At 45.9% G+C, this 22332-nt stretch overlaps 2 protein-coding genes across 2 annotated transcripts in view; one reads left to right on the plus strand and one right to left on the minus strand.

Moving 5' to 3' along the window:
- Window positions 1-4790: 4790 nt before the first annotated feature.
- gemin7 (gem (nuclear organelle) associated protein 7) lies at window positions 4791-7079 on the minus strand. The gene is made up of 2 exons (XM_052044297.1): window positions 6948-7079; window positions 4791-5447 (listed from the first exon to the last, which is right to left on the minus strand). The coding sequence occupies exon 2, from the start codon at window positions 5433-5435 to the stop codon at window positions 5055-5057; it is 381 nt and encodes a 126-aa protein (XP_051900257.1). The 5' UTR covers window positions 5436-5447; window positions 6948-7079; the 3' UTR covers window positions 4791-5054.
- Window positions 7080-10789: 3710 nt separating this feature from the next.
- The window catches only part of sympk (symplekin), a 44920-nt gene continuing 33377 nt past the window's right edge, over window positions 10790-22332 (plus strand). The window contains exons 1-7 of the mRNA XM_052044257.1: window positions 10790-11011; window positions 13693-13758; window positions 16058-16111; window positions 17326-17399; window positions 17502-17628; window positions 19278-19527; window positions 21087-21257. Of these exons, the coding sequence (XP_051900217.1) occupies window positions 10832-11011; window positions 13693-13758; window positions 16058-16111; window positions 17326-17399; window positions 17502-17628; window positions 19278-19527; window positions 21087-21257 (922 nt within the window). The 5' untranslated portion in view covers window positions 10790-10831. The remainder of the gene's footprint in view (window positions 11012-13692; window positions 13759-16057; window positions 16112-17325; window positions 17400-17501; window positions 17629-19277; window positions 19528-21086; window positions 21258-22332) is intronic.

Here is a 22332-nt window from a genome sequence, read left to right on the forward strand (position 1 = left end):
GTAAGCACAGCTCAAATGCCATCTATAAATTCGCCAATGACACCACTGTTGTTGGCAGAAGCTCAGATGGCGACAAGGAGACGTACAGGAGTCTCTTGTGTCTCCAATTAATGTCTGTCACCTTCCTGAGTGCAGAATACATGTTACACAGAAGTCCAAAAGATGGACTGCCTTCTTTGGTTAAATACACAAAAAAAAACATAGATGAGGTACTATGTGGGGTAAATAAAACACCAAATGAAACACAGTTTCAAAACCAGGTGAAGAAGTACGGCCATCAGCTGAAGGAAGCCGGCAAGCATGCGGCCACACTGTGTCAAGAGCTGGAGAAGTTCAACCAGCATCAGAAGGACGATCAGGATCGCCTGGTCTTGGAGAACAGGAAGAAAGTGAAAACAGAGGTGGGTACTATTGCCAATTAAATACAGTACGTGATAAAAACACATCAGACAATGACTTTGCCTAAAAACTAATTTCTTTATTAGTCACGATTGATTCAAACAACTCAAAGATCTACCACGTAGTTTCAAACAATCACTTAACTCTTTAGTTTCACAACTCTTTTAGTTACTTCCACAACTCTTTAGTTTACTTTCACAACTTCCAAAACTCACTGCTTGTTTTCAGATACTACCCGCTCTTGATTAACCAGGCCGGGGTTGGATCTTGGTGAGTTCTTCTCAGGGTCTTCTTCAGTGGATGGTCTCCAGGGTCACTGCTGCTGGCCACTTTGTAAGGCACCTTTTTATACATTTCTTCACATAACCTCCCCCCTCCCTGTTGTGAAACAGATTCGAAGGGTCTCGAAGGACAAGGACTCTGAACACAGTCTTGGAGTTAAATGATTTATTTATAAAGACAAACACGGAAAAAGATAATGGGGGCAACACACACATACACAAATGCGCACTGGTGATCACGAATGTGGGGGGAATCGCAACAAGGGTAAGATGCACACACACAATGAACTGGGTACAAACGATCAAGGAAGAAACAATACGATGCCTGCCACCCCTTGACTCAGTGCAGACATGGCTCTACGCTACCGGGAATATTAACTTAGAACGTTCTTAACCCTGTGGAAGTGCACACTCTTACCAATGGTCTCTTCAGCATTGTTTCATGATTCCCTGGAGCAATCAAGAGAGAGAGAACCATGAACGTGGCACTCTTTATAGTGGTGGAGGGCTTGGGGGTCCGGCCCAGGTAGTTCAAAAAGGACAATGGGCCGAGGCCAGGTACAAAGGTGCTTAAAGGTCAGGTGTGCACTGATGGGTGGGGTGGAGCCAAACCCTGATTGACAGAGGTGTGTCTTCCGACCAGGTAATGAACAGTGCTGTCACGTGACAGCCATGACCCTTCACAATACACTCCCCCCACCAAACATTATGTCGTTTTCCACAAGATGTCAGGTCCCAATTACCCCTGGCTGCTTGTCCCATCTTCCGGATAGCTCACAGTGGGATGTTTATGATGGGACAGTCCACAGGCCTGGAAACCTGTATTAGCTACGTTCTCAATCGACACTGATCGGGTGTCAGTTACATGAACTTCCTTCACTGTGCCTCTTTGTTCTGTGGTTACCAACAACTCTTCCTAGGCAGCAGGGTATTATCCTGATGGGATAGGATAGGCACAGTAGCGTAGCGGTTAGCGTAACGCTTTACAGCGTCAGTGACCCGGGTTCAATTCTGGCCACTGTCTGTAAGGAGTTTGTACGTTCTCCCCGTGTCTGCATAGGTTTCCTCCGGGTGCTCCGGTTTCCTCCCACATTCCAAAGACATATGGGTTAGGAAGTTATGGGCATGTTATGTTGGCGCCGGAAGCGTGGCAACACTTGCGGGCTGCCCCCCAGAACACACTGTGCAAAAAAAGATTCATTTCACTGTGTGTTTCGATGTTCATCTAACTAATAAAGATATCTTATCTACTTGTTATCACTCTGGCTGCCACAGTAGCGATCTTGGTGCTAAGAAAGCAGAGGATAAAAAGACCTTATCTAAGCTGTGCCTTCAGTTGTCTGAACTAGGATTGATTAGAGATTATCTGAAGACCGATTGATTAGAGATTATCTGGCTTGATTGGTAATTCCTATTAATGTTATAAACCTGACTACCTGGAAGGCAACGTTCCTTATTTCTCATATTACTTCCCATGCTTCCTTACGGCAGAGAAGGCCATTCAGCCCACCGAGTCTATGCATCTCCCAAAGGGAAATAAAACACAAACAAGCTGAGCCAATATCACAGAAGGACCACAGATACAGACAGAGAAATCAAGTTGTCTGAAATGGTACAATTCAACATCATTTTCCCCTCTAGGAGCGGAGGATGTGCCCAGCCTGAACTGCTGGGCTTGTCCTTCTGCTCTGTACTTCACAACTCCTTCATTTACTTGTCTACATTCTCACTTTCTGTTGTGAAACAAGTTTGAGGTCTCGAAGAACAGGGACTCTGAACACAGTCTTAGAGCTAAATGATTTATTTACAAAGACAAACGTGGGGAAAAGGTAACAGGGCAACACACACATGCACACCAGTGATAGTGAGCGTGGGAAAATCGCAACAAGGGTAAAATACACACATGTACACACAACGAACTGGGTACAGACAATCAGGGAAATGCAATACGATACCCGCCACCCCTTGTCTCAGTGCAGGCATGGCTCCACGCTACTGGGAATACTAACTTAGGACGCTTCTAACCTGGTCAAAGTGCAACCTTACCAGCGGTCTCTCTGTCATTTCACGATTCCTCGGAGCAAACAAAGAGAGCGGACCCAGCACATGTGGTACTCTTTATAGTGCTGGAGGGCTGGGGGGTCCAGCCCAGGTAGTTCAAAAGGGCCAATGGTCAGGTGTGCACTGATAGGTAGGGTGGAGCCAGGCTTGTGATTGACAGTGGTGTGTCTTTCGACCAGGTACTGGGCAGTGCTGTCACGTGACAGCCCTGGTCCTCCACAATACACTCTCTAACTGCTTCCATCCACTCAGTGACCAGATAACCTTGTTTACAGCTTGATATCTCTGACATGGTAAAACCAGTCACCCTGGTTTTACCCTGTCAGAGATATCACCATCTCCCCACCCTCCCTGCAGCTTAATGAACTTTTGTCTCCTTCCCAGTTCTGACAAAGGGGTTTCAACTTGAAATATTAACTCTGTTTCTCTTCCCTCCGACGCAGCCTGACCTTCTGAGTGTTTCCAGCATCAATTTTTTTTGTTAATTTTCACTTAAGAATACGGATCTCATACAGGCAAATGGGAATAGCATATGAGCAGAAAGGTCAGCATGTACATGGTGGGCCAAAGGGCCTGGTCTGTGCTGTAGAACTCCACGACTCTATTGCTAATATTCATTGACTTACTGTCAACTTTCTTTCCAAAGCAGAGGCCTGATTCAATCAGTGTAAAGGTGAAGCTCCCAGATTTCTTTCTTTTCAGACAGTGAAGCACTAGAGGCCAGACATGACCTCTGTGGGGGAAATCAGCAGAAAAGAGACAGGATTTTTTTTTAATATGTAAGTTATTCCAGCCTAGTGTTTTTCTCTCAAACCATTTACCACTTCTGAGACCTGTTACTTTAGCCCCTCTTGGAAAAAAAACATTCTATTATAACCTACAGATACTGGTTACTCATCTTGATACTTGAAACAGACCAACTTAATCATGTTAAATTTCTTTTCAGCTGAAGTATCCTGTGATGTGAATAAATTTTCTCTAAACTCAGCTGTCAAGACCACATTGGGCATATTAAAAGTATTCCCCATTTCCACAATAACATCTACTTTTTGCTCAAGGCTGCTTATTATTATTCTGTCAGTGTCCTCTGTCATTTTTTGATCACCCTCGGACATGGGTTCAGCTACCTCCCCCCCCCCAACCCACCCACCAAAACCCTTACACCTCACCCACCTTTTCCACTGTTGTCCACTGGCTAAAATGCTGAAGGAAAACAAGTTGGGATACCAAACACATTTGGACTCCTAACACACAGCAAGAGTTGGAAGGGGCACATATCACAGACTAGTACAGTTCACCATGATGCCACTCAGTCACGATGCCTGTGCTGGCTGGCCTCAAGATCTGTTCAGTTAGTCTCCACTCTCATCCCAGAGACCATAAAATATAGGAGCAGAATTAGGCCATTCGGCCCATCGTGTCTGCTCCACCATTCAATCATGGCTGATTTTTTTCCAATCTGATTCTCCCGCCTTCTCCCTGTAATCCTCAACCCCCTCACCGATCAAGAACCTACCAATCTCTGCCTTAAATACACCCAGTGACTTGGCCTCTACAACCCTCTGTGGCAACAAATTCCAAAGATTCACCGCTCTCTAGCTGAAGAAATTCCTCCACATCTGTTTTATTCTGAGGCTGTGCCCTCGGTTCCTAGACTCTCACGGAGTCATACAGCACGGAAACAGGCCCTTCGGCCAAACTAGTCCATGCCGACCAAGATTCCCATCTAAGCTAGTCCCATTTGCCTGCGTTTGGCCCATACCCCTCTAAACCTCCTATTAACGGAAACATCCTCGCCATGTCTGCTCTATCCAGCCCTTTCAGTATCCGGTAGTATCCCAGTAGTTTTATGGCTTTCAAATACAGGTACAAGAAAAAGGCAAAGTAACTCACATGACACCCAGTTTAGGCTTAAAACCATAGATTTTAAAAATAGGCAAGCACCAAGAAATGTTGCTGTATCATTGACCAGTGAAAGAATAAGTTAGTGAGGGAAGTGCTGCAAGGGGTCCTAATTTCAACACAGCTATATCAGGAAAGAATGGAGCACTTTGGAGTCATACTCTAAAACTAAAAAAAACCTTTATTCTGCTTTTTACTGAACAAACAAAATTTAGAAATGTTAATAACACTGTGTTTTATACCTCTCATCTCAGACAACGAGCAATTCCCCTACAGAGAACAAATGTATTTTAATGATGTCGAAATCCTCAACATAGAGAGGAATAAGATCTCACCCCAAGTGTTATGACTCGGATTTCACCCAGGCAGCTGAAGGGTTCAACAGCCATTCTAATGAATAGTATGCGTGCGTTAAAGGTTAAATGTACAAGCAATAATGTCAGTACAGCGCAGTAACGCTTCCTTCTGAACACCTAATGGTGTTTGCAAGTCTGAAACTTGGAAGTTCAGGATGTCAATGTCAGAGGCAGTGAACGTTGCAGTGACAGTGACCTGCTCATACATCGTAAAGGTCACTCGCTTCCCCGTCATTGTAATCAGACTTCGCAAAAAGCGTTCCCGGAGCACAGAACGTGATCGCTGCTCCTCCTTCAGGCAGGAACTGGAACAATTGTTTGAAGCTTGAATGGAGGAAGGTGCTAAGGCATGGTAGCGTTCAGACGTTGGATCAAAACCTCTGCTCTGTCCATCAGGGCCCCGAGGGAGACGCACAACCATCACAGGAGAAGCCATTCAGGAGAGGCTCTTTAGAAGCAAAACCAAATATCCAAATTAGACAACTAACTCTGATTTGCATCGTTGCTAATAAAAATCATTCATACAGAAATAAAAGTAAGCTCCTATTAAGACCTGAAATTTTAATTTGCATGCTTTCACATCATTGGTTCTTTCCTCCAGCACAAACATTCAATTGCACCCTCCCCTCCTCACTGATGCTCATTGTTTTTCTGTATATATCAAAGGAATGCAATTCTGCACGGTCAAATGGAGACACAAGAGACTGCAGATGCTGGAATCTGGAGCAACAAACAAACAGCTGGAGGAACTCAGCGGGTCAGGCAGCATCTGTGTCTTGATGAAGGGTCTCGACTATCCCTTTGCCTCCACAGATGCTGCCTGACCCGCTGAGTTCCTCTAGCAGTTTGCTTTCTTTTCACTTTGCATGGTCCAACACCAGCCCAGCCTCCTGATTGACACATTCAGTCCAACCCAACTGGTACATCCACCTAATCGTTCCCTTCCTCCGTTATCCAAACACACATCTCTCACAAAGTTGCTTGAACTGGGATCACATGCAAGAGAAAGCTGCAGGGAAGCGGTAAAAGACCATTCTGCCACTCAAGGCCACATGCACAACCAAGGGGAATGGAATGGTATCTGGGAGGGTGGCAGGAGAGCTGGCGCAGAGACTAGGAAACGACCGTCAGCAGTGAATGCATAGAAAAATAAACGAGGCAAGACCAAGATTGGGGGTTTAAAGCCCCGCAGAGTGCAGGGGAGGGGGGTGGGAGGGGGAAGGGGGAGGGGGGAGGGGGAAGGGGGAGGGGGAAGGGGGAGGGGGGAGGGGGAGGGGGGGGGAAGGGGGAGGGGGGAGGGAGGGGAAGGGGGAGGGGGGAGGGAGGGGGAGGGGGGAGGGAGGGGGAAGAGGGAGGCGAGGGAGGGGAGGGGGAAGAGGGAGGCGAGGGAGGGGAGGGGGAAGGGGGAGGGAGGCGAGGGAGGGGAGGGAGGGAGGCGAGGGAGGGGAGGGAGGCGAGGGGGAAGGGGGAGGGAGGGAGGGGAGGGGGAAGGGGGAGGGAGGGAGGGGAGGGGGAAGGGGGGAGGGAGGGAGGGGAGGGGGAAGGGGGGAGGGAGGGAGGGGAGGGGGAAGGGGGGAGGGAGGGAGGGGAGGGGGAAGGGGGGAGGGAGGGAGGGGAGGGGGAAGGGGGGAGGGAGGGAGGGGAGGGGGAAGGGGGGAGGGAGGGAGGGGAGGGGGAAGGGGGGAGGGAGGGAGGGGAGGGGGAAGGAGGGAGGGAGGGGAGGGGGAAGGGGGGAGGGAGGGAGGGGAGGGGGAAGGGGGGAGGGAGGGAGGGGAGGGGGAAGGGGGGAGGGAGGGAGGGGAGGGGGAAGGGGGGAGGGAGGGAGAGGCTCCCCAGGGCTGAGGTCTGGGGAGAGAAGAGTGAGGGACACACAATGGCTGCCCTGCCCCCTCTGCCCCACCGTCCCCTCCCCTCATAACCAGAGACAGTCCTATGATCAAGTCCATGCCTGCAGTCACTCCCCGACCTCCTTCTTCACCCTTCGCCACACTTGGGACCAAGGCAGACCCGGCGCCACATCAAAGAGCTCCGCTTACGTCCGGTCCCACACTAAACCCGCTCCCCGGAACGCCAGTCTCCAGTCACTGCAACACCCCGCCTTCTCCCGCTCTGGGCAATGATTTGTTTTATATTTCACAAACTTTATTGAAAATAAAATATATATACAAAAAGAAAAACGCAGTGCAAAACCTTTTTTTACATTCTTAATGAATTTGGTCAATACATTCAGTAATGTTAATACTTTTTAACCCATTGCACCATTGCCACTCATAGGGTGAGGGGTGATGCACCCTTTCACTGTCTGAGGGGCATCCCCACCCGACTCGGCCCCTTCATATGTTCAGTAGTAGAAGTATCCTAGTGCTTAAAAAAAATCGAGGAGCTGGTGACAATTCATTTTACTCAGGCAATCTCCCATACTCGCACCCTCAAAAAGCCCACCCCAAAACAAGAGTCTAACATAAAATTACTCTGAACCTGTGGAGACACAAGAGATTGCAGGTGCTGGATTCTGGAGCAAGAAACAAATTGCTTGAGGAACTCAGTGGATCAGGCAGCTAGTCCTGAGTCAGGGTCTCAGCCCAAAACGTCGACAATCCCTCTGCCTCCACAGATGTTGCCTGACCCACTGAGTTCCTCCAGCAGCTTGCTTATTGTTTGCTGAACCTATCCTCTTCCAGATTTAGTTGTGAATCATAACGCACTATTAACATACAGTACTGTGCATATTTCTGGTCCTCAGGGACTGGAAACGTTGCACGAGGGATATGCAGTGAGGATACCAGAAATGAAAGTGATCATGCCTGACAGTGAAGAAAGCAGACAGGACATTTCTCTTTATAAGACTGAGGGGGTGATCTGACAAAAGTCTTTTAGAGTGTGAAACAGTTTGATAAGATAGAAATAGACAAGGAATTTCCACTTGTGTAGAATCCAAAACATTCTAGATAAATAGAAATTCAGAAGAACCTCTTTACCTGGAGAATAGTTAACACATGAAATGCAATAAGTGCTTGACAAAAATTGCATTGATGCACTTGGGACATAATTTAGTACACGAGGGAGACAGAAAATAGTTATATGGTTTGATGAAAACTGTAGAAGGAGGCCCGTGTAGAACATAGCCCATGGAGACAATGTTTAGTTTAGGTTCCACCAATTTACTCCTCTCCAGTCCTGGATAAAAAAGCTGAATTCCAGAAATGAAGTGTGAGTGACAGTCTTTGTCCATTAAAAACCCGTGATATTTAAGAATCACCTCTGCAACATTCAAGACCCCTCAAAAATAAAGATGGTTAAGAAACCATGCCCCATAACATTAATGAGCCCTCACTTTATAAATGGAGGAACATCAAAATTTACAATAAGGACCCTAAGGCACCAGGGTTCTCACAAGATTATGAGCACTGTAAACAAGTAGGGACCTCTTAACAAAAATTAAACATCCACAACATTAGGGATCCCATATCTTTAAAGACCACTCACAAAATTACATGTCTATTACATTGTGCATATTGCCATATCTATGTGGATTGTATGCATTGCAAGATGTATCTTAGAGTGGGTAGATTACAACAGTTGAAATCTATGCGACATCTTCAATGTAGCAAGAGGTATCAAGTCACTTAATAAGACCATCACCAATAAGCATTTTGATATTGAGCTATTGAAGGAGCTGTCAGGACAGATGATCAGGTTTTAAGCAAAGGAAAGAGTGAGACAGAGAGGTTTGGCAGGGAATTCTAGGGCTTGAGACTAAGTCATCTAAAAACATGGCCCTGACAGGACTTTCATTAAGTTTAAAATTTCAGTGTGATCATTAAAATGCACATCATAGTGTGTATGTTGCAACACACAAAGCACTGGAGGAACTCAGCGGGCCAGGCAGCATCTATGCAAGGAAATGGACAGTCGACGTTTCGAGTTGAGACCCTACATCAAGACTTATGATGCTGCCTGACCCGCTGAGTTCTTCCAACTCCTTTGTGTTTTGCTCCAGATTTCTTGCATCTGCAATCTCTTGTGTCTCCATAACGTGTATGTTATTGTGATCTATAGTATGATGTGCAAATTTGTTTAAGATATCTTTATTAGTCCAATGTACATTGAAACACAGTGAAATGCATCTTTTGCGTAGAATGTTCTGGGGGCAGCCCGCAAATGTCACCACACTTCTGGCGCCAACATAGCATGCCCACAACTTCCTAACCCATACATCTTTGGAATGTGGGAGGAAACCGGAGCACCCGGAGGAAACCCACGCAGACACGGGGAGAACGTACAAGCTCCTTACAGACAGCGGGGGGAATTAAACCTGGGTCGCTGGCACTATAATAGCATCACGCTAACCACTACACTACTGTGCCGCCCTTCTTATACTTCCCTTCTTGCAGATCCTGCATGGTTGTTGGTCTTCTCATGTAGTTAAAAAGATGAGAGAATGTGGTATTGCGGCTGTGTGTCTGGGAGCACCATAACGAGTTCTTTGGTGATACAATGAACTGTAACAAGAATTTGTTGGAATTGGTTTATTATTATTGTCACTTGTACCAAGGTACAGTGAAAAACCTGTCTTGCTTACCATTTATACAGATCAACTCATTACACAGTGCACTGAGGTAGTACAGGGTAAAACAATGCAGAATGCAGAGTAAAGTGTTATAGTTACAGAGAAAGTGCAGTGCAGGCAGACAATAAGGTGCAAGGTCATAACGAGGTAGATTGTGAGGTCAAGACTCCATCTTATCATACTAGGGAACCATTCAATAGTCTTATAACAGCAAGATAGAAGCTGTCCTTGAGCCTGGTGGTACGTGCTTTCAGGCTTTTGCATCTTCTGCCTGATGGGAGGGGGAGAAGAAAGAATGTCCAGGGTGGGTGGGGTCTTTGATTATGCTGGCTGCTTTACTGAGGCAGTGAGAAGTGTAGACAAGAGTCCATGGAGGGGAGGCTGGTTTCTGTGATGGACTGGGCTCTGTCCACAACTCCCTGCAGTTTCTTGTGGTCTCAGACAGAGCAGTTGCCGTACCAAGCCATGATGCATCCAGATAGGACACTTTCTGTGGTGCAGGCTTTGCTTAGCTCTGGCTTGCAATGTGCTGGAGGAGATGTGATTCAGGTTTATTTAACCAAACTTCACTCCACTGGAGTATTCTGGGTATAGTTGACGGGACCTCTTTTGCGATTAGCCTGATCTCTCGATCACCAAGTGTGTTTTGTGACCCATTTTTTTGTTTTCACTTCTTTCTTTTTGATTCATGTAGTAGGATTTCCACTGCTGGAGATAGTAGCTGAGGCCAGTGTTGGAACCAGCTCGACCAGGCTACCGCAGCCCAAGGGGATCCTCTTATACTCAAGCAACTTTACATCTCATACCTTCTGCCAAACATTACATTTCATCCAATGCTGGTGTCAATAAAATAAAGAGAAAATGCTGGAAGTACTCAAGAACTGAGGCAGCATTTGTGAATAGACACATTGTAGACTTAGGAGCAATGTTTCTGTTATTCGTTGGTAGAAGTGGGGAATAAGTTCAGGTTGTGGATCTGTTGGATCAGGCTGCACTCCTTGTTACTGACAACAAGATGCTGAAATCTGTAGCAACTCACACGATGCTGGAGGAACTCAGCGGCTCAGGCAGCATCTGTGGACCACAGACCCTACAAGTATATGTCCATGTATCGGAATCAATAAAGTTGATTTAATTGTAACCGCCGCAAGTGTTTTCGGGTAATGTAGTTTAAGGGAGGAGACTTTTCCTACAGGGCATGCGCAGTACAAGGCGGCTTCCGTTTGGCACATGCGCATTGTGATGCTGTGCTCCTGCGGCGCATGCGTGGTGCTGCTGAGGCCGAGTCTGCCGTGAGAGCGGGTCGGGGTTGTGCTCCGGGCCCGGACATGGCGGCGGCTGGGCCGGCCGCCGATAGCGGCTCCTCCCGTCGCTGTCTCGCCACCCAGTACTTCAACGAAGAGGAGAATAACGCCATCGAGAGTCTGACAACCAGCGAGAGGGTGAGGTGGCAGAGGGTTGGAGCCTTGGCGGGGGGGTTGCTGGAGCCGGGGTTGGGGGGGGGGGAGGGGGGGTTGCTGGAGCCGGGGTTGGGGGGGGGGGTTGCTGGAGCCGGGGTTGGGGGGGGGAGGGGGGGTTGCTGGAGCCGGGGTTGGGGGAGGGGAGGGGGGGTTGGGGGAGGGGAGGGGGGGTTGCTGGAGCCGGGGTTGGGGGAGGGGGGGGGTTGCTGGAGCCGGGGTTGGGGGGGGGGAGGGGGGGTTGGGGGGGGGGAGGGGGGGTTGCTGGAGCCGGGGTTGGGGGAGGGGAGGGGGGGGGGGGGGTTGCTGGAGCCGGGGTTGGGGGAGGGGAGGGGAGGGGGGGGTTTGCTGGAGCCGGGGTTGGGGAGGGGAGGGGAGGGGGGGTTGCTGGAGCCGGGGTTGGGGGAGGGGAGGGGGGGGTTGCTGGAGCCGGGGTTGGGGGAGGGGAGGGGGGGGTTGCTGGAGCCGGGGTTTGGGGGGGGTTGTTGGTGGAGCCGGGGTTTGGGGGGGGTTGTTGGTGGAGCCGGGGTTTGGGGGGGGGGGTTGGTGGAGCCGGGGTTTGGGGGGGGGGTTGGTGGAGCCGGGGTTTGGGGGGGGGGTTGGTGGAGCCGGGGTTTGGGGGGGGGGGGTTGGTGGAGCCGGGGTTTGGGGGGGGGGGTTGGTGGAGCCGGGGTTGGGGGCGGGGCGGGTTGGTGGAGCCAGGGTTGGGGCAGGTGGGGGAGGTTGGTGGAGCCAGGGTTGGCGGGGGGGAGGGGGTGGTGTCGGTGGAGCCGGGGTTGGGGTGTGGGGTTTGGAGCGTGGGGGGTGGGGGCGGAGCCAGGGGACGGAACCGGGGCTAGATCCAGGGGATGGTGTGATAGAAGGAGAGGGGTCGATTGAGTAGGAGACCCTGGGAAGGGAGGTAGGGTTGAGGGTGGAAGGAAGAAAGTTGGGGTGAAATGGATTCATCCGGTGGGAAAGTGGGTAGCGGGACGAGGATGAAGGGGGATGGGGTTAGTGGTGTGGTGAGTGAGAGAAATGGGTAGAGAAGGGTGGCGAAGGTGTTATGTGGCCTGGAAGTAAGTGGTAGGATTTCACTCTCAAGTTCTGTAAGATTTCGCCCCTTACACCAATCCCAGATCCGTCTCCTTATCCCCCTTCCCCAAGTTCTCAGTGGGATGGTGCAGTCATAGAACACTGCAGCACAGGAACAGGCCCTTCAGCCCACAATGTTGTGCTGAGCAAATTAAGGTAATAATGCCTAATTAAACTAATCCCTTCTGCCTGCACATAGTCCATATCCCTTCATTTTCTGCACTTATTTATACATCTACAAAAAAATTGTAGTTCTACAGTAGTTTGAAGCTAAATACAGAGTGTCTATTGATCAAGTGTCTAGTTGTATTGGTCTAGTGTCGATTTTATCAGCCAACGAGTTTGAGATGAGAGAGGTCCCATGACTGAACTAGCAAACAGCACAGCCAGCAAAGGCAATTAATTCAGAAGAAGACCCTGATTAAAGAGTGGAGAAAACAGAACCATTTTAGACATCTTAATAGATCATCCTTCATCTTTTCTGCTGTTTGTGATATATATAAATGACTCGGATGAAAATGTGGATGGGTGGGTTAGTAAGTTCACAGATGATATGAAGGTTGGTGGTGTTGTGATAGTGTAGAAGACTGGCAGAGGATACAGTAGGATATAGATCAGTTGCAGATATAGGCAGAGAAATGGCAGATGGGATTTAATCTGCCCAAATTTGAGGTTTGCACTCTGGGAGAGCAAATGTCGATGGACAGTACACTGTTAATGGCAAGACCCTTAACAGTGTTGATGTCCGGAAGGATCTTGGGGTCCAAGTCCACAGATCCCTGAAATGGCTGCACAGGTTGATAGGATGGTAAAGAAGGCCATATGGCATGCTTGCCTTTATTATTCAAAGCATTGTGTTCAAGAGTCGGGAAGTTATGTTTCAGCTTTATAAAACTCTAGTTAGGCCACATCTGGAGTATTGCGTTCAATTCTGGTCACCCCATTATAGGAAGGATGTGGAGGCTTTGGAGTGGATGCAGGAGGTTCACCAGGATGCTGCTTGGATTAAAGGGCATGTGCTATAAGAAGTGGTTAGACAAACTTGGGTTGTTTTCTCGGCAGAGGCAGAGGCTGAGGGGGATACCTGATAGAAGTTTATAAGATTATAAGGGGTATAGATAGAGTAGATAGCCAGTATCTTTCTCCCAGTGTCGAAATGCCTAATATGAGGGCATACATTTAAGGTGAGAGGGGGTAAGTTCAAAGGAGGTGTGCAGGGCAAGTTTTGTACACAGAGAGTGGTAGGTGCCTGGAATCTGTTGCCAGGGTGGTGATGGAGGCATACAATAGAGGCATTTAAGAGGCTCTTAGGCACATGAACGTGCGGAGAACGGAGGGATATGGACAATGTGTAGGCAGAAGGGATTAGTTTAGTTAGATATTTAGTTACTAGTTTAATTAGTTCAGCACAACATCGTGGGCCAAAGGGCTATACTGTACTGTTCTATATTCCTGGTCAAAGGGAACATTGGCCAAGTGTTTGTAACCTGGCCTCAGTCTGACACTACTTATTACAGTTATAATAGACTGCAAGCAATGTTTCTGTTATTTGTTGGTAAAACTGGGGAATAATCAAGACTTTTTTTTTGCAGGTTGTGGATCTGTTGAATCAGGCTGCACTCATTGTCACTGACAACAAAATCACTGTTCTCAAACAGGTCAGTAAACACGGAGAGACTGCAAAGCAGATTTTTATTTTAACCCTTGGCACTGCTTGGCAGTTCAATAATATACTGCTTTCTAAAGCAGTTGTGACACTATGCATTATTTAACTTGGGTGGTCTGTTAGGCTTTAATTTGGCCTGTGTCTTTAAGGCCACTTTATTTACACGTACAATGTTGATTGCAAGTGTATCTTTGTCAGATTAAATGCAAAGTGACTGGTTCTGTCTAGGTGAGTAGTGTTTTTCTGTCACATGGCATACAGTACACAGTTATTGCACCTTTAGATACATGGTACCTTTAAATGTAGTAAAATGTTGCACTCCAATTGTCAAAAATGCAATCAGGGTAATTTAACATTGCCACACACAAAGTGAGGTTAGGATAGTTGTCCAAAATATTGGTCATTGAAATAGGTTTTAGTGTCTTGAAGAAATATGAGCTGAGATTAAAGAGGGAATTTTAAATTGAGATGATCTGGAATCCTGATTCAGAACTGCAATAATCCTAAGGATTAAAGCGATGGAGAAGGGAGAGTCCGTGGTGGGATTTGAAAGCAGGGCTGAGAATTTTAAAACCCAGGCATTGCTTAACCAAGCACAGTTGACCAATGAGCATGATTTGACTTTGAAGGAAATTGGAGCTCATGGAACTGGATTTAGTTTATTGATCTGGTACTGATTGGTTGAGTAGTAAGTGATGGGGGATAACAGTCAGCTACTCATTGACTGGCTGTGCCTTTTGGGATTCTATGCTGCTTTGTTTTGGAGCCAAACTCTTCACTCCATTTATAAAAGATTTAATTAATCAGATAGATATCAAAATACTTGGATGTGTGGTAGGTTGCAATATAAACAGTGATGATGAAGCATTTCAAAGAAATATTAATAGACTGAGCAAGTAGACAAAATTGTTGCAAGTGCATTTCATTTAAACAGATGTGAGGTCACCTGTCTTGTACTCAAAGGATAGAACAGAGTACTTGTGAATTTCTACACACAGGTCATTGAAGTGCCATGCCCTAGTGCAGAACTAATTATGGACTGCTGGCCCTTATCTGGAAGACTCTTCCCAGCACTCTGTCTGACTCTGTCAACATTTCTTTTTATTCTTCTCCCATCAGGTTTATCTAGCTTCCCCTTTAATGTAACAATGTTGTTTATTCCAATTACTCCATACAGAAATAAATTCTACATTATAACCTCTGGGTTAAGTTTTTCCTCAGTTTGTTTTTGTTAATTGTTGGTAACTCTCTTGTATTTATAACAATCATTTTGGTCTCCTCCACACATAGGACAGATAGAGAAACTTTGGTGCTGTCAAAGTCGGGTTTATTGTCCTGTGCACAAGTCCATGTGTGCACAGGTGCAATGAAAAACTTACTTGCAGCAGCATCACAGGCACATAGCATCAGATAAGCAGCATTCACAAGAAAAATATAAATTAAACATAAATTATACACAATTTTTACAAGAAAACACAATTAGAACAAACAAAAACAAAGTCCATTTTAGTGCAAGGTCGTCATAGTGTTGCTAAACTGTAGTGATTAGGGTCAATCAAAAGCTTGCATAATGTTAAAGATCCATTATTAGATCACCTTGGCCTTGTCTCTTTAATAGAAAGGGCCCCAGCATGTTCAATAGTTCCTGATGGTGTAGCCTCTCAATTCTGAAATTATCTTTGTGCCTTTTTTTTTTAAAAAGACCTTCACCAGAACCTCTATGCTTTTTATGTTATAAGTAATAGAACTGTCTCAATTATTGATGTCTAAGAAACTCACCAGCTCAGTTACATGAAGCAGCAGGTAGATATCCCCCAGAAAATGCTGGAAATACTCAGCAGGTCAGGCCACATCTGTGGGAAGAGAAACAGAGTTAAAGAACTGAGTTAAAGGTGAAGAACTGGAAAGGAAACCAAAGAAGCTTGTTAAGCAATGGGGAGGTGGTTGTTGCTGATGGGGTAAAACCAGAATTATCATGGGGATAAACTGTAAACAAGTTTATCGGGTCAACGAGTGAATGGAAGCAGTTAGAGAGTGAGAACATAGACAAAGAATGTAGGAATTGTGAAATGCTGGAAGACATGAAGGGTCTTCGACCTGAAACATTAACTCTGTTTCTCTTCTTGGTCTGACATGCTGAATATTTCTAGCATTTTCAGTTTTTATTTTAGATTTCCAGCATCTGCAGCTTTTTTGATTTTCCTTATTGAGCAATTAGTCCTCTAGTAATTGCAGGCAACATTTCAGAGAACGGTACATTTTATTCCAATCTTTGTTTCTCCCTTCTCCAGGTTCAGGAGCTGATTGTGAACAAGGATCCCACACTCCTTGACAACTTTCTCGATGTGAGTAACTCACGGTTCCCAGAAAGCAGTACATTTTCCATTGCTGCTGCTTGAGCAGGTAGTGTTCTCTCATGACTGAGGAGAGGAATAGGAATGGGGTTTGCATTTCCATTATGAATATTTAGGCCTGGTGTTGAATTCAGACCTGAGTAATGAAGATCTTCATGGACTGCTGGAGAATTACATAAAATTACTGGGATTATTCAGTACAGAAACGGACCATTTAGCCCAAGTTGTTCATTGCCATCATTCACAATACAGTGGAGCCTGTAAATAATTTCCTTACTGAATGAACTTACATTAACAAGGTGCCTTTTTACACCCTTGCCATATAAGAGGGGTGATGTGCTGTAATGCACAGAAGGTACCTATTTGTACCATCTGCAGGATGCACTGCAGTAACTCGCCAAGAGTCCTTAGACAGCACCTTCCAAACCCACCACCTCTACCAGCTAGAAGGATGAGGGCAGCGAAAGCATGGGGACCACCACCACAATGGAAGTTGCCCTCTGAGCCACACACCATCCTGACTTGAAAATCATCCTTCGCCACCACTGGGTCAAAATCTTGAAACTCCCTGTCTGAAGAGTCTTGGTGAGTGGCTGCAGTGTACACCCACACCTCAAGGACTGCAGCGGTTTAAGAAAGCAACTCACCACCACCTTCTCAAGGGCAATTAGGGATGAACAATTAACTGCTGACTCAGCCTTTGAAGCCCACATCCCTCCTTTGAATATATTAAAAAAGAAGTTGACTACCTAGTGCAGTAATATCTCATGAACAGCTACGATGTTGGATGGGATCACAGTTATATCCATAGCTAGCTTGCTCTTGTTCCAATAGTGCTATGAAATCTTTCATCTTCATCCAGTCAGTAGCCGGTGCCTTGGTTTAATGTCTCTTTGAAAGGTAACACTTCTAGTACACTGGAGTGTCAGCGCAGATTTCACGTTTCAGTCTCTGGAACAGAGCTTGAACCCAGAACCTGACTGAAAGATAAATGGTAGGCCACAGTCCACACCTAAGCCTTGTGAATATTTCAAAAACCACTCACAGCATCTTCTAATCAAGGTTTTGAAATAAATACATTGTATTTGACGCAACGTCATTTGTGATCTGAGAAGGAGCCGAAACACTACGGTAAATCTGGTACATTTGAGGCATGGTTGCTGCTGTAATGAGGGTAACTAACAAATCCATTTTATTCCTTGTAGGAAATCATTGCATTTCAGTCAGATAAGTCGGTTGATGTTCGCAAGTTTGTGATTGGATTCATGGAGGAGGCATGGTTAGTACATCCTGTGGTATTTTAGAACTTCTTTCTACTTCTAAAACTCAAGTCACAAGTTTTTTCATTCCTGACTCCATCTCCACTCCTTCCTTCCCCCAGTAAGCGGGACAATGAGCTGCTGCCAAAACTAATCGCCAACCTCAACATGCTGCTAAAGGATGAGAACGTCAATGTGGTGAAGAAAGTCATTTTAACCATGACGCAGCTCTACAAGGTGGCACTGCAGGTAAGCAATACGTGAGATCATCATGTCTCAGCACCTGGAAGTTCAGTAGCTGTAGTTGCTCCTCTGTTAAACTAGAAGCAAAATTGTGCCTTTATATAGTCTCTTGTGCATAGCAAAAAAAACCAAGTAATTTGTCTACTTGGGAGTGTAAATAATTAGAAATTAATGTTGTTGATGGGCGGGCGAGTCAGCTGACGGGTACAAATTTATGTGATACTAGATTTAGAGGGTGCTTTAGTTATGGTCAGGAAAAGCTGGAAGCAGGTTCAACAATAACTCAACCTTGCATAAAAGCTTGAATGGGTGAAACTTTGTGGAGCTGTAGGGGATAAACAGGAGTGGGGCTAATTGGATAGCTCTTTTGAAGAGCCAGCAAAAGTGCAATGGGCTGAAGAGCCATCTCTTATCCTGGAAAATCCTGGCTCAGACACGTATCAGGCTATTTACTCTTTCTTCAGGTCACGGAAAACTCTTCACCTTTGAATTCTATCCAAGATGTCTTATTTTCTAATTTTCTTTGCTTTAATTGCTCTTTCTTCCTGTTTGGTTTGTGCTTTTGCCATTGTCTGAAAATTGGAAAAGGCAAAATTTGCAATACTCTGCCAGGAGAAAAAGCAGGAGCAAAGAGCCAACACAGGCGGGTGGGACAAATGGTCTTGTCTTGTTCATTTACTCTGTGGAGCGTAATTGAGTAAAAGTCAGCACCACACCAAAGAAAGAAGTATTAGGTCAGGTGACCAAAGCTTGGGTCATGGAGGTAGGTTTTTGGTGGATTGTTGGAATGTTTGGGGAAGGAATTCCTGAGAGGTTGAGAGTACAGATGTGGGATTTGAGTTTAGAGCTGGAAGAATGCTATATTCTTTGAGTGTTCTGGAGGATGATAGCGAAGGAAGTGGTGAGCCTGAGATGAGTTTGAACTGGAGGTAGGGAAGTTTTATAATCCAAATGGAATTGCTATCCTGGTTCATGCCGGAGTTGTATTTGTTCATGGTTATATCTTGGCATTTTGCTCCCTGGATTGGAAGGGAAAAATAATTCACATAAAAACTGCAGGTCAAGAGATGAACATGTGGCAAAGAATAGTTAGCACAGTTGGCTTGGAACTGAACTGGTTTATTAATCTTTCCCTTTACATTATTTCTTAATCAAAACAAGTTATAAAGCTTGCAAAAAAGTCTAGCATCTGTGTTCCACAGTAGCATCACGCATGCTGCCCTCCACCAGTCATACTAACAGAAGCACAGTTAGTAGTGGTAAATTTATTTTTGTTAAATTGCTTGTACGTTGCTGTGGCCATTTTGTGCATCACTGATTTTTCACCACGCCACGGGTGGCGATGATTTAAGGTCTTGAAGTAGTGAGCTTTCTAATTTTCTCCCTAAACTTCCCTGCCCCTCTATCCTACTCCTCTTTTAAAATGCACCTTAAAATCTACCTCTTTGCCCAATTTTTTTGGTCACCTGTTCTTTTCTCTCTGTGGCAGAGCGTTAAATTCCATTCGACTTTGTACCTGCACTACCTTGGGAAGTTTTACCATGTTAAAGATGTAATTTGTATTCAGAGCATTGTTCATGCATGTGTCTCTATGTTATAAGTGCCTTGTGGTTTCTTTGCCAAGAATATTTTAACACAGTTTTTCTTTTAATCAGTGGATGGTGAAGTCGAAAATGATCAATGAGATGGAGGAGGCGTGCTGGGATATGGTTAGTGCCATGAAGGATGACATTGTCTTGATGCTGGACTCTGATAATGATGGAATCCGGACTCATGCCATCAAATTCATTGAGAGTTTGATCATCACCCTGTCACCTCGCACCCCTGATTCTGATGTTCCCCGACGGCAGGAGAATGACATCAGTCTGGATCGCATTGTGAAAGATCACTCTTGCATCAAAGCCAGTGGGTATCTGAAGAATAATTTGCTACCTGTTGTAGAGTAATAAGGAAAAAAATTGGATTATGATCTGAACTGTTTCCTCGTCAAGCCTGTGTGCTTTGTGCCAATTTGCTAGATTGAACATGAGGTCAGGTTAGAATGTTTTAGTTGCCTCACAGCCCTTCAGTTGAACAGTACATTGGATGGAGGATAACTGGCTAAAAAGTCATTAGTACCTGGGGCATTAACGTAGCCAGTGGTGTGATCATGGAATACGAGGCCCTATGTAAGTTGTGAATTTTGTAGGAATTGGAGATCCCACATTAGTCCTACTCTACAATTTTTTTGACCTGTTTTCAAGTGTTGCTTCACATTAACTCTCACTCTCACCCTGACTCTGTTCTGTATTCCTACTCTGTAAAGAAGAGGCAGAGGGGTGATGGCAACACATGGAGGCAGTGTACAGAGGGGTTGGCATATGTGGCATCTGTCTGGTCAGTGACTTTCAGAGAGCAGTAAAATGAGTGGATGTAGTGTGCTACCTGCAGAGGTTTTGGAGAGTCAGCCTGCTGATGAGGAGCAGACAGTGGGCTGGGACGAGTGTTGGGGCCAGTGCTTCCCCCAGGAGTTGTTAGCGAGAGTGATGCATCACTGAACCTTCAGTACCAAGTGCATGCCTGTTCATTCCCTGGTCCCCACTGAAAGGTGATATCTGATAGCAGACAGTAGCTGTTTCTCAAAGGAACCACAGGATGACAACGTTATCAGCAGGTATAAAATGTTTTTAAGAAGTACAAATTATGCTTGTGTTACTTGAGCTGTTTTTGTCCCCTCACAGAAACAAAAATGTTTAGTGACTTTTGCAAATTACTGCACTTAATGAAAATTCAGTACTACTATTCTGCAATTTTGTTGCCTTGTCCACAACTTGGCTGAAATTATTTGAAGTTCTTCCTGCAATGTAATTGGCCTTATTATGATGTATGAGGAGAGACTTATTGTTACTAAAAGTGCCATCCAATTGAACTCTCTCCCCTACTCCATACTTAAGTATTTTTGTGTATTTTTCGAGTTTCCTTTATAAAGTTTCTCGCATGTCTGCTTCCACTAACTTTCGAGGATATGGCTCACTGTGTTATTTTCATAAGCAACATAGACTGAAGCCATTTAGCTCATTGAGTTTGTTTTGGCTTTCAGAACGATCCCATCTAAGAATACCTTCAGCCTTTCCTCCTTTTGTCAATTACCTTAAATCTGTGCCTTCTGCTATCAACTCATCTGCGGGGTGCCCGGCAGCTGGTGTTTGTGTCCAAGGACGCAGATGGACTGATTGGCAAATTAATTCTCTGGAGGGCAGGGAAGGAAGAACAGGAGACTGAAGTATCTAGTGTGAACAGACGTTGAAAGCAGATTATTAATTGTCCTAGTGCTTTTATTGCTGGACTTAAGCATTGCATATTCATATTTTTACTGTTGCATGTTTGTGGAAAAAGTAGTGTTTAATGACGGTATTTCCAGCTCTTGAGCAGTCTGCTAAGGATGGCAGTCTGATGGATTCCTTGTTATCTGTATCTTTTTCCAGGTGCACTTCAGGAAGAGGGTAAAATGGCACTGGATCAGCTCCTGAAATTCATGGTTCACCCTGCCATCTCCAGTATCAACCTTACAGCTGCCCTGGGCTCCTTGGCAACCATCGCTAGGCAACGACCCATGTACATGTCTGAAGTGATCCAGGCATACGAGACCCTTCATGGTGAGGACGTGGAAAGAAAGACTGTTCCTTTCGCAACCTTTAATGTACTAAGGCACTTCGCACACAGTGTAATACTGCTGATGTGTTGTCCCTTGCAGAAGTCAGCTTACATACAGGCAGTCCTTGGGTTATGACAGGGTTCTGTTCCCGAGAACTGTTCGTAACCCGAACTGTTCATAAATTGGAGATGAACAGAAACAGCTGTGATGGGAGAGTGAGGAGGCGCAGGAGGAGTGGCCGTCAGCCGGACTTGGTGAGCGAATGAGTATGCTCAGCGCTCCCGGCTCTGCTTGACTCGACCAAGGGGTGTGGGTGGGTGTTCTCACCCAGCAGAAGATGCCTGTGGCCCGTGGTAGCCAGCAAATCCATCCTGCCCGTCACCCAAGTACTCACTCGTGTGTACAGCCTATCCATAAGTCGGGTGTTTGTAACCCGGGGAGGGCCTGTATAGAAAGTTCCAATGGACAACAAAATGAAAATGGCCAGTTAAACTGATCAAAAAGATCTGCAGATGCTGGATATCTGAAATAAAAAATAGAAAACACTGGAAATACTCAGCAGATCAGTCAGTGTCTGAAGAGAAGAACAAAGTTAACAATTCTAGTCAATTTTGGTTGACCAGAACATTGAGGAGAGCACTCCTGTTCAAAGTTGTGCCGTGGAAACTTTTAAGTTCACCTGGAAGGGCTGTCAGGACCTAGTTCAGCATCAATCCAAAAAGCAGAACCTCAGTAACTTTCCAGAACGTCAGCCTAGATATTTTTCTCGTAATTCCCACAACATGGAAGGCCCAGTGATTCTATGCTGGCTGTCAGAGCCATCCCATCAGTCTTGTTCCCCCACTTAACTCCCTGTAAGCTTTTCTCTCTCACATGCCTATCAACTCCCCCCGACTCTCCTACCACTGTCTTACATTGTGATCAGTTGCCTTTGGGATGGAGGAGGAAACTGGAGCATCCTGATCACAGGGAAAACTGCACCAAGTCAGTACTTGAGGCTACTGCTGCCATTTGTCGAGCTCCAAGTCTTGAGTGTCCATAACTCTGCTCACTTTAAGGGTTACTGAATCACGTGA

This window comes from Pristis pectinata, chromosome 35, assembly GCF_009764475.1.
Source record: "Pristis pectinata isolate sPriPec2 chromosome 35, sPriPec2.1.pri, whole genome shotgun sequence".
Lineage (NCBI taxonomy): Eukaryota > Metazoa > Chordata > Chondrichthyes > Rhinopristiformes > Pristidae > Pristis > Pristis pectinata.